Genomic DNA, 12,493 nt, shown 5'->3' with positions numbered 1-12,493 from the left:
TATATATATATATATATATATATATATATACACAATTAATATTGACTCAGGAAGGCAAAATACAAATATCTGCAAGATGTTTGAGATTTTTATTTTGACAAAAGAAAACTAAAGGCTGTTTTTTATTTTATTTCCTTTTTATATTAACTGCCTTTTCATGTTGGTAAATTATATAAAATCCTGATAAAATACACTGACGTTTGTGGTTGTAGTTATAGAATGTGCAAAGAAAAAAAGATTTTCACCTTCTCAGTGTGTTTCTCTCCTGTCAGGCCTTCAAACCCCGATTCTCCATTTGAATAATTCAACTCCATATGAGAGTGAAGAGTTCAAAGTTACCTGCAGTGCTCCAGAGGAGAAAGGCGGTTTCATATTCAACTTTTACCAGAAATTTAAGGATGGACAGCCTATGCGGATAAAACAGCTACGAAGCAAAAATAACTTTTTAGAGACCACCATGACACTCAGGCACAGAGGAGACTGTTTTCTCTCCTGTGACTACGAAATCAGTGTTGTTACAGGGAGCAAATACTCCAACATCAGTGATTGGATTCCAGTGAAAGTTAAAGGTGATTATATCAAGCTTTTCTCTAGACTAACAGAGGAAAATTGTGCCTGACTTTTTGAGTTTGTGTTTTTGCAGAGCTCAGCATCATTCCACACATGACCATAACCCCTAACGACATCTATGAACCAGACATAGTAGAAGTGATTTGTAAAGTACAGAGTTCTTTGGAGAACATTGAAATATTTCTTATAAAGGACCGGACTGTTCTAAAGAGAGCCACTGGTAAACATCTCATTTACCGATTTACATCCAAAGCAACAGACTCTGGAGAGCTTGTTTGCAAGGTTGAGTGGAGAAACGTCCAAAGAGAAAACTACACAACGCTCACAGTCAAAGGCAAGCTTTCCGTCCTACTAAATGTCATTTGTGAACCCAAGTTAATTGCTGCTGAAATGGTAATAATGGAAATATATGTTGCATAAATTTTGTTTTCTCCAACAGAGGTGTTTTCAAAGCCCCGGTTTACTTTGGAACCTGTGGACCTGTTTGAAGGGGAAACCTTTAACCTGAGCTGTTCAGTCGAGTTTTTCATTCCTGGGATGATTGACCCCCGTACTTTTAAATACGTTCTTTACAAAGATGGCATTGAATTGACCAAAGCAGCCACATATCAAACTACTGCACGATATGAACATAATGGCAACTACACCTGTAAAGTTGGAGGCACTCGAAATGCATCAACTATTAACAAGGAGAGCCAAACAATTAGTGTTAAAGCTAAAGGTAAGTCCTCTGATGCATGCAAATGTAATCAATTCATCCAACTTCTACAGCTTGTATGTCTGGTCACATGGGGCTGATTCCCATCTTCAGCATTTAATGGACTAAAGGCAGGGTTCCCCAATCAATGTAACAATCAATGTAACAAATCCATTGCAGGAAAACAAGATGCACAATTATTCACACAATCACACCTGAGGGCAATTTAGAGTCACCAATTAACCTAATAGTTATGTTTTTTTGGAGTGTGAGAAGAAGTTGAAGTATCCAGAAAGAATCCAAAAGTCAATACAAACTCCATGCAGAAAAACCCCAGGCTGAAGATCAAACCCAGCAAAGCAAAATTACTTCAAACCGCCTCCAAAAATAAATGACATCTTGATCCAACAGCAACCTTACAGCCTTTTAAACATGTTTCTATGACTGACAAATTTACTGGTTGCATCATTAGGTATTGTCATGGACTTAATACAACTGTGAGAGCAGAAAATGTAGTTAAATATCAGGACCATTAGATCAACACAATTAGATAGATAGACTTGGGTAGACTGGAAGCTCATCCCTAAAGATAGTAAAAATGTTCCAAATTCACAAAAAAGTCAAAAAACTGGAAAGCAAATAGAAGGTTCTGATTGCTGTAATATCAATTAAACCATTTCTAATGACTGTTGAAAAAAGGTATAATACGTCTGTATCATTCTTTATTATTTTTTGTAAATTAGACTTAGACAACTTTTATTGTCATGTGAGTGTATACAAAAACGAAATTTTGTTTTGTACAGCTTTCATTACATTTCCATTTCTTTAAGTGCAGCATTGATCAAATGTAAACAGTGTGGGAGAAGAAAGATATAGTGAAAAAAAAATCATTGATAGTTCAGAGTTCAGAGCATTAACTATATATGGTGCAATTAAGCAGTGTTTTGGTTTGGTATTGTCAGTGTGATGCAGTGTGATGCAAGTTGATACTAATAAATTATTTCTCCCAAGGGGCTGCTCAGTGGGAGTGGGTAGCACTGCTGCCTTGCAACAAATAGATTCGGTCCGGAGTCTTTCTGCATGGAGTTTGCATGTTCTCCCTGAGCATGCCTGGGTTCTTTCCTGGTACTCTGGATTCCTCCCACAGTCCAAAAACATGACTGCTAGGTTAATTGGCATCTCTAAATTGTCATTAGGTGTGAGTCTGTGTGTGCATGGTTGTTTGTTCTGTTTGTCTCTGTGTTGCCCTGCGACACTGATTGAATTGTAGTCAGAAGTAAAATTTTGGCTGAGTAAATTTATTAGGTTACAGCATCAGCATGGAAAAGGGCAACTGATGCAACCAGATTTTATGTCTAGTTAGTGAAAATAGGTTAATCACAGCAAATTAGAAAATCGTCATGATTTGTATGTTTCTGACCTTATATCTGTGAATTTTGACTATAGCTTACAACTTAAGAATGCCTCAAATTCTATCTGCTAAAAAATGTAGATCATTGAGACCTTTTGGTAGAGAAATTAATGCCTACCGATAATTGTGTCAATGTGCAGAGGGGGATGTGTATTTGGGTATATTTTGCATAACCGGCTTTATAGGTGCATATAGCATAAGGCCAATTTGCCAGTGGCTATGCTAAGCTTCAAACAAATCCCACGTTTCTTTGACACAGCCTTCAGACACCATTGTTGGATCTGCCATCTCTAGGACTCTTGGTCTGGTGTATTTGCTGGACAAACACTTTACTATCGCCATTTATATAGGTATAGCAGCTTTTAGTGTTGGCAGGTACAAAATCATTCTGAAAAAATTAAATCAGCTACTATAGTATACAAAGCTTGTAGCTATGACTCTGTACCTCTCCACCCTTCCTCTAGACCAGTCTTTCATTACGGAGGAAGGACACCGGTGCCAGACACCGACCTTTTAGATGTGTCACTGTTTCCGGACCTGAATAAATTACTGAATGACTCTAAGTTCTCCAGAGTCCTGCTAATGACCTTATTATTCAACTAAGGTGTGTTTAGGCAAAAAAACATCCGGAAAGGTGCAGGACACCAGACCTTGAGGAACAGAATTGAGGAACCCTGCACAGTAACGACACTAAAGTCAAGACAAAAGTACTTCAGCCTTCGCCATAGTAAGGGCCATCGGAATAGTGCTAGTGTTACGGAAGGTTCATATGCTAAATGCATTGGTAGGAAGCACAATGCTTCCTACCAATGCATTTAGCATATGAACCTCCTGACATTCCTACCCCCCTTTAAAAGCTTTACAAGTGCCTCAGTTTTGTGTCGCAGGAAATATAGACACAGGCCACCTGACGGAATCGAACTAAACTACATTATTTCTTTAAAGCCTTTTCCCACTGAAATTAGCGGGTTAGCACAGGTTTTACAAACACGGGTAGACCTGCTAACAATCTAAATTTGGCTCCCTTCCCATTGGCAAAAAAAGCTGAGTCTGACCCCTCATAGGTAAGCTGCGTGGCCTCTGTCCCCACACTGCTGCGTGTCTGGTGATGCCATCATGATGGATTAGCTTTGGTGATGTCACGAGTGAAAGAAATCAGCAGCATGGAAGGAAATCAGCGCACAGTCAGTGTGCTTTATTGTTTGGCACTTTTATCTGTCCAAATCCCTCTTACCAGTGCTGCACCATGTTTATCAAATTTAAACAGTTTTGTTTCAGCTTGTTCAGATCAGAACAGATGCGAGTGGCGCGGTGTGTTGACGTCCATACATTGTTTTCAATGGTATCATGTAAATTAGTGGGTTGACCTGGGTCTGATGTTCCCACTGTATGCCGAATTGAAGCTGAGCCATTTGAGTGTGATTTTAACCTGGGTAGCTTCAAACGGGTCGATACAGGTCAGCGAGCTGTTCCCACTGCGACTAAAAGCAGATTGTTTAAACAGGTTTAGGGCCAGTGGGAAAGGGGTATTAATGTATTCTGCGTGAAAACACCTTAAAGTTTTTGGGGTATTATAAGACAAAGCCTAAGCCGTTCATTGTATTTAGGTAACTTTTGTTTATTGTACTTCATTTCTAAAAAAGCTGTAGTCCCAATTTGACCAGCATCATTCATGTGCATGTCTGTCGTGTAATGACATACGTAAGGCTAAAAGCTGTCCAGATTAAACACAGCAGTCCTGAGCTCCTTTCTTACCCTGAAGAGTGTTCTTGCCTTTGACCCTGCAAAAGGTGAAGGGATAGGAGTTAGGAACAGGAGGTAGAATCAACATCGTGAAGTGTTCAGAAGGAGACCACTTTTTCCTTATTTCAAACAGTGGCCCCTTTTAGAAACATTAGGGAAATTCCAAGGACCTTGACTGACAGGGGCCAGAATGAAAAATATCAAGATGAATACAAAATTCCTAAATATACATGGAGTATCAGTAACAAATGTAACAACAAAACTGGTAGTATTTTAATTTTACCTGTTTCTGTACATATAAATGTTCTCACCCCTGTGCCACTGTGCCTATTCGAGAAACAGCTGTACACTGTACCACTATATTGAGAATAGTGCGTGTCCTGTTTCTGCCTTAGTGTGCCTAATCGTGACTGTTTAGTTACCATAACTAGATGCTAAAGGAGTTAAGAATGTCAGAGAGGTCCATGATGCCCACAACAATTATACAATCAGGATTTAAAAAAGAAAAGAAAAAGAAACAAAAAAGGAAGGAATTTCAGTCTTTAATCCATTTCTTATCGAAAGAGTAGGTTGGACAATATTGCACGAATGTAAACCTGGTTGTACGATGTCCACAGTGAAGTTGAAAAACAAGCTTAACTACATACGTCATTAAACCTACCTTTCAGCGACAATCAATCAGTGAAGGCATATATTTCAATTCAATTAAGTATATTCATAAAGTTGCAATTTACAAGACATCTAAGGGCACTTTACAGAGGTAGTTTAATATAAATCATACCGAAAAATGTATCAAAGATTTTATTTTTATTTTTAAATAGCAGACTGCATCACATCATTGGCTTTGCAACAATACCTCATACCGAGCATTTATGCAGCTATAGTGGAGATAAATCCATTTTAATAGAAGGAAACCTCCAGCAGGTCCCTAACCCTAAATAATTTGCAAGATATCCATAAATATAACTTGGCCCTGTCCCTTTACTACACTTATAGAAAAATCTGACTGTGGCCAGCAGCCCTGGCTTCTCATACCACCATAATTCTTCTTCTGTGTCATAATGACTAAAGCTGAGTTCAATGATAGTGAGCGACCCTGTTCATGAAACATTTTCTGTCATAATGATCAAATAATAATAATAGAAATAAACAAGCCTATTGCCTGTACTGGAGCCTGGACAAATGGGGACATAAGAACAGAAGCTTACCTCAGTCTGTATAGAAATTATAAATAAAATCTAGTTTAATGCTTTTTTTGTTGTTAGTTCTGATTAACCGCTACATATACTTTCGTACATTTTCTTTTACAGTTTTTCCTAACTGTCCATTACTATGCCTTAAATACAGCCCTCTGTAAAGTATGGCAGAAATCCTTAATCTGTCAAAACAAAGATACAGACTTCTTGTTACATCTTTCATAATAACGAGTCCCAATTTTTAAAACTGAATTACAAAAAGAAACAAAATTTTAAATTGCATTCTAATATATCAATACGTTACTGATATACTTTATTCATCGGAGTGTTATTGAGGAGCTATCTTTTAATCTTTCATTAAATGTCTTGTGTCTTTTGTTCCCAGTCCCTGTTTCAGATCCTGTGCTGAGTGTGGCTGGGGGCAAGATGTTTTTAGGCAAGAGGTTTCAACTGATCTGTCACAGTCACACAGGCACCATTCCTATCAAATACACCCTATATGGACCAAACAGGCTGATTCTCAACAGAGAGGTGAGCAGATCTGAGGAACAGGCCATCTTTGACGTACCTCCGATCTCGAAGACCTCAGATTTAGAAACATTTCTCTGCCACGCAAAGAATAATCCACGTTTCCCCGCTAAAATAGCATTGGGGCAGCAGCTTCTAAAGTCAACCATTATCATTGGTAGGTTTTGCGCCACAATAATAGGAGTGTTGTTTTTTTGTTTTTATTATTTTTCTCTGATAACAATAACTACATTTCTAGCACATTTTCTGTTCTGCAGAGCCTGTCTCTAAACCAGAGCTGACTATTCTTCCCAGCTATGATGTCACCGAAGGACAAAGCATAAACCTTGTCTGCTCTGTGCAGACAGGCAGCCCTCCCTTCAATTTCACATGGTACCACCTAGAGTCACCTGGTGCAATTTTTTCTCTGGCTTCAAACAAACTAAAAGTGTCCCACAGCATCCAAAATGCCAACGCAAAACACGTGGGAAGATATTACTGCACAAGCACAAACCCAGCAAACGAAATCAAAACCAGCGAATTGGTCACCATTGGAGGTGCGTTAAATTTCCGCCACATAATTGTAACTCAGAATGGTGTGGAAATTAGAACTATTTATGTGATGTGACACATATTTCATCTGTAAATAATTTGCAAAATACTGGTTCTATGAAATACCATAGACTACTTATAATACTTTATTATATTTTCTGCAGTGAAACTAGCAGGGTGGAAAAAAGTGCTTATCATCATCTCCTGCCTCCTGCTTCTCCTCACCTTGGCCCTGGTGATTGTCTTAAGGACCCGGCTCTTAAGGTTTAAGAGAAAGAGCAAAGGCAGCTTGTCAGTGTAAGTGGTACTGCTCTTTCACTTATCTAAAGATCACTTGAACTAAACAGGCATATTTCATTATTTTGTTAATGCAGTTAAGCGTTAATAGGGGATCGTTGCTTTTTATCTTTATTATTCTGTATTAATATATGAAACAAAATCTCCTATCGGAGATACCTATCTATATTCTATATTAATATGATGAGGTCATTCAAAACATTAAGGTTATTTTGGTATAAATAGTTTTGAAAGTATTTTCTAAAGTATTTTGCATTTTAAAATATCTTAAAACAATTTTATGCTAAAAACTTCATGCAAACTTTAAATGGTTCACAAGGCCTTAAGCAATTTTCAAATGATTCAGGATTTTTGTATCTTAGACATTTTTTCTATAATGTCAATAATGAGTATCATTCAACTTGTTAGTAGTTTATTTTACAATAAAATCCAATTACACATTTCTCTATCTGTCATAGTGTACACTTTAGCTTTTTGGAACTTTTCCAACTGTCTGATTAAATGTTTTGTACTTGTTTACTTTAAAAATTACAAAAAGTACAAAATTAAATGTAAGCTTTTTTTCCTCTAGATTAAAAAAATGTGTGAATTACAGATTTCTGTTAAATCTCCTTAAACTAAGGTATGAAAGTGTATGGTGGCACCATGCTCTTACTTTGAGCTACTGGCAGGGTGCCCTGGTTATGGGTGTCCAAATGTTAAGTTGCGCTCTGAGGTCATGGAGATATAGTCTCTCATAAGCGGACGAATCCGAAATACGTTTCTGTGCCATATTTCCTCCTCGTTTCTGTCATTAGACTATGTAAAATTGGTCTGTTGCCATGTGTGGGATACCACGCTCTTGTTTGCTTGAAATTGCCATGACACCGTAACTTCCATGAACTTATGTTGATTAGGCCTCAAAATGATAAAATTAAAATTAAAATACACGTAATTGTAAAATAAAAAAGGCAAAATCATTTCCAAAAATATTCATAACAAATTTATAAATTGCGCAAAATATTTTTAATATCGTTTTTTTAAAATCACCCTCGCCACTAAGGGGTGCTGCAGCACCCCCAGCACCCTCACTTTCCGCAGCCATGGTTCCAGGTTCAGTCCGCAGACAGGCAGAATCCAGCAGGAGTCCGAGGACAGATCAGCAAACAGATCAGAATGTGACAGATAGGCTCAGAGTTCCCGAGGCAGAATTGGTCAGGATCAGGCAATCAGAAACACTCGGGTAAACTAAAGAACTCTAACCAGAGGCTGAAATAATCTGCCACTGATGACTGTTTGAAGGCTGGTTAAATACAGACTGAAGCAGGTGGATCAGATGAACACTAATGAGAACTGGGCGAAGCTAGGCAGGTGAATGAAATGAGTAATCAGACATGTCATCAACGCCAAGACCTTGACACGTACCTGGTTTTTGGAGAAAGAAGTTGTGCTCGCCCTCCCATCTTTATATGTTGCCAAAAATAAGCCACACATGTACAGTACTTGACTATGTTCCATCTGAAAATGTCATTATGCTGATTTTTTTATTCAAAACAGTCGGCAGTGGTGTTTCAGCCAACAGGTCATCATTCACATATGGTAGCGAACTTACTGTTTTCATGAATAACAGCTTCCAAAATCGGAAATGTGTGTTTAAATTCATCTGCTTTTAGAATCAATGTTATTTGTTCTAGGTTTGTGACATTAAAGAGACATCGTAAAACCATAAAATATCGTACCTTTTATGACTAAAACATAATTTGATGAGCAGACTGACTCTTCAGTAGTTCAGCACCAATGTAAGGAGAAAGCGGTAGTCTGTTTTCCTGAATTGACTTTGGGTTGGAAGTTTCAGCGCTGTTCAGCAGATGTGATGTCAAGTGCATCCATGTTAAATCTGTCCAACTAGCAGAAAATGTTATATTCAATATGGATTTTGTTGATACTAAGAAGCCGTTGGCATTCTGTTCACTTCAGACTCAAAACAGACTCCAGATAAGGTGAAAAAATAAAAAACAAAAGCAAAAATTGTCAAGTGCAACCATGGGCTATCATTCTGGTGATATGTTTACGTAAGGTCGTCCTATGCACTCGTCCCAATTTTCATTTACCGGTGATGAGTCTGACATAGTGAAAAAATTGCAAATCTTCTTTTGGAAAGTAAGCTTGTATGAGCGATAAAGACAGCAACTTTAAAGAGAGTGTGCATGAAGAGAAATAGGCTCGTGCATGCTCTTGCACATTTTTTATAGGCGTTCCCCCTCTGGAGCGGGTACATGGTTGTGCATTTGCTTTTTTTTTAAGTGGAGGGGGCAGGTCTTTTCAAAATTAGCGAAAATCCTCCACTATACCTTTAAGCTATGATGAAATATAGCTTTTAATAATATATACCTTCAGAGTATAAGAAGTCCAATAGATCCCTTGCTGATTTTGCTTTGTCTCCACCTCAGGAAGTCAGCTGGCACCAAAGTAGAGCGACTGAGTCTCACACAGGCTGAGGTCATTGATGCTGCAAATGGTAATATTGGTCATCCCTTTAAGCATTGGAATAAGTAGACTGATACCAAGGTTTTAGCAATCAACTCTGCTGGTGTTTTTGTCTACCCTGTTTAGTCACCCCAAGCTTGATGGGAAAAAGTCTGTGGAGTGACCATGTCTCAGGCTCTGGTAGGTAGAAGGTGTCAACAGCTTTTGTCTAAACCGGATTAAGAATATTTTAGGAAATGTTCTCAACCCAGTTTCTATATATGAATATATTTTTTTCTGATTCTTCAGGAACCAAATGTATACTTCATTGCCACTTATTAGATTTACTTTGATTGTGTTTGATTAGACCCCCTTTTTTCTTCCGAAATACCTTAACTTTCATGGTTTTACACAGTGTCATTATACAGTTTCTGCGTATCCAAGATGCAAGCCTCCTATTACATGACCTCCCTAAGCTGCTCCGGTGGAGCTCTGGTGACCGATCAAATAAATGGTCTTTAACACCTCCAGATGAATAGATTGTGTTAATGGCATCTGATTTGGTGATTTGCTCTTTGTTTTAAGAAGTATTCAAACTGCTGTAACTAATGGGGTGGACGGTGAATGTGTAACTGTTGTATTCCATTTGGATAAGAAAAATAGACATCAGCTTTATCTTTCAACATTAACCAAACTGTTGTGCAGAGTCAGATGACCAAGACAGCGGCAAGGCACCGCAATTGGCTGAACCTAAAAATACTGAGTCTGAAAAAAGAGAATCAGATCCAATCAAAGGTGAGAATGCTTCTGAATTTAAAACCACATGTACAAAAACATAAAATAACTGATTTTCCTTAAGTTCTACAATGTTGCTTCCTGTTTGTTTCAGTGAAACAGGCTACAGACACTATCGACAGTGAAGTAGGCGACTCCCAACAAGGTACGGCGATCATCAAGCTCTTTATTGAAAACCTTAAAAGAAATGTTGACATTTGGAAGACAGAGAAAAAAACAGGAAACAGGATCAACTGGGGACTGTGAAAAATCCATTGTTAGTGAAAGAATGACCCATTAGAACAGTAGGCCTAGTCTCCAGGTGGCTACTTCCTGCTTTCGTCAGAGAGAATTTCCTGTTCAACCACAAAGGCAAGCATTCTGAGCTTTCATTCAAGCTAAGTGGCCAAACGTCTAATTGTTTAGGAGAATACAGCTGCCCATTGCTTAGTCATAGGATTGCTTAGCTGTATTTGTGTTTTTCTGCTGAAAATAAAGCGGAAACATGATTTCTCTAGAGCTTAAAATCTACCTGCACTTGGAAGTTACTGGTTCATTTTAAATGAAAAGAGTCTTCCTGTTTCCATACCATTGCTCTGTTTTTGGAGGCAATGATTAAGTCCTCCTCCTTTTCCTTCTCTTTTTCTTTCCTGACTGTGTCCTTTGTCTTTGTTTAACAGGTGTCCCAGAAGTGGCTGATAATGTAAGTGAGACCTTGTGTACGCCATGCACGCACACCCACGCATACAATTCTTTGTTTTTTCAAGTTGATGCACTAATTTTCCGCTACGTTAGAGAATATTAGAAAACATTAATAACAACTTATTGAACTGAAAGCTGTGATCCTCAGAAGTGTTCACATCCTTGTTAAAATTCCGGGTGTGAAAAAATCAGACCACGATTGTATCCAAACTTTTCCCACTTTTTGCATGACAGTATTCAAAAATTAACCAACATTTGTTAATACCAAAGATAAAACTTCATTCAATTAAACTAACTCTGTTGGACCAAGTCTTGATTCATTGTTTGCAATCAGTTTTTGTGGTCAAAGTCTATAAGCACTCCACATCTGATGTGGTCAATATTTTCTTTCCTTGCCATCTAAAACCTTAAAATCACTAAGATTGTGAACCTTCATGTTTTCTTTGAGCTTTACAGTTCTTTTAGACTCTGGATATGCCAAATTTTTATTTGAATCCTCAAAATTATTTTTAATTAAATAATTTTAGTTTGTTTACACATTAAAAGTCTGTTAACATAAAAGAATTTGGTGTGATTTATTTTCGAATCTTTAACAAATGTTTTGTTTATTTGTTTTTTGTTTTGTTGTTTACAGATACCAGTCAAGCTGAGTGATGACAGCAATCACAAACCTGAAGACAGTCAGGTTGGAGATCAGAGCCCGAACAGTGAAAACATAACTGAGACTGACAACAGCAGTGAAGTTCAGACTGCTGACCAAGAGAAAGGATCCTGTGACCCTTCACCTGACTGTTGAGGAACCAACAAATATATTTGTTCCTCTTTTAGGATGTCATGTTGTTGCAGCTGATGTTTTTGACCCAAAAGAAGCTTAAAACTTTAACATTGTGCAATAATATTTTGTATTATTGTTTAATTCTATCAAAACGTTTGTCATCCTAAATCCCCTCTTCTGGAACACATGAATAAAATGTTTTGCTCAGGAAATTTCCCTTGTTATCAAGGAGCCTGGCAAGGAAGGAAGAGGGAGGGGTTGTGTTTATATACCAAAAAGAAAGAAGCTTAAGGCAGATCCTCATCTGCAGCGCTTTGAAATATTCTTGTCAATCACATTGTCACTTATTTTTTGTCACGTTAAAAAGTAATTGTTCCATAATCCCAATATCTGGCTTTAACATCCTTTGCAGCAACAACTGTCAGCAAGCGTTTTGTTTAACTAGCAGTTTTAAAATGACTGCACACTCTTCTTTGTGTTAACTTTATCTTAATCAAATTTCAGTCTGTGCTTTGACTTGGCTGATCGAAAACATTCTTCCTGGTTATATAAAGCAATCAGAATGGACTTGCTGATTGAGTTTAAGCTAAAAACTTAAAGATTATTTTATCTCCCTGATGGTTTTCTGGTAGATTACATGAATCCTTAAATTATGGCAAGTTATCAATGTCCTAAGGGGGAAAAAAACAGAGTCAGACCATTCCCCAAACACCACAGTCTCTGACTGTTGGTATGATATTTTTAAACCTATGTTTTAAACCTGATGTAACACAACACGTTTTATTTTGTCTTCAATGGTGTCCCAAAAGTCTTTAGAATTTTTT

The 12,493-nt window shown here is 37.6% G+C and overlaps 1 protein-coding gene across 1 annotated transcript in view; it reads left to right on the top strand.

Moving 5' to 3' along the window:
* LOC107087436 (platelet endothelial cell adhesion molecule-like) overlaps nucleotides 1-12,073 on the top strand; it is a 15,860-nt gene extending 3,787 nt beyond the window's left edge. The window contains exons 4-15 of the mRNA XM_015379005.1: nucleotides 273-569; nucleotides 644-904; nucleotides 1,010-1,291; nucleotides 6,003-6,302; nucleotides 6,403-6,681; nucleotides 6,841-6,973; nucleotides 9,403-9,470; nucleotides 9,566-9,619; nucleotides 10,124-10,213; nucleotides 10,308-10,358; nucleotides 10,873-10,895; nucleotides 11,529-12,073. Of these exons, the coding sequence (XP_015234491.1) occupies nucleotides 273-569; nucleotides 644-904; nucleotides 1,010-1,291; nucleotides 6,003-6,302; nucleotides 6,403-6,681; nucleotides 6,841-6,973; nucleotides 9,403-9,470; nucleotides 9,566-9,619; nucleotides 10,124-10,213; nucleotides 10,308-10,358; nucleotides 10,873-10,895; nucleotides 11,529-11,690 (2,000 nt within the window). The 3' untranslated portion in view covers nucleotides 11,691-12,073. The remainder of the gene's footprint in view (nucleotides 1-272; nucleotides 570-643; nucleotides 905-1,009; nucleotides 1,292-6,002; nucleotides 6,303-6,402; nucleotides 6,682-6,840; nucleotides 6,974-9,402; nucleotides 9,471-9,565; nucleotides 9,620-10,123; nucleotides 10,214-10,307; nucleotides 10,359-10,872; nucleotides 10,896-11,528) is intronic.
* The last annotated feature ends 420 nt before the right edge of the window (nucleotides 12,074-12,493 follow it).

This window comes from Cyprinodon variegatus, unplaced genomic scaffold (assembly GCF_000732505.1).
Source record: "Cyprinodon variegatus isolate N-32 unplaced genomic scaffold, C_variegatus-1.0 Scaffold184, whole genome shotgun sequence".
Taxonomy (NCBI): Eukaryota; Metazoa; Chordata; class Actinopteri; order Cyprinodontiformes; family Cyprinodontidae; genus Cyprinodon; species Cyprinodon variegatus.
Note: the sequence above shows the minus strand (reverse complement) of the source record. Positions and strands in the feature narration are given on the sequence as shown.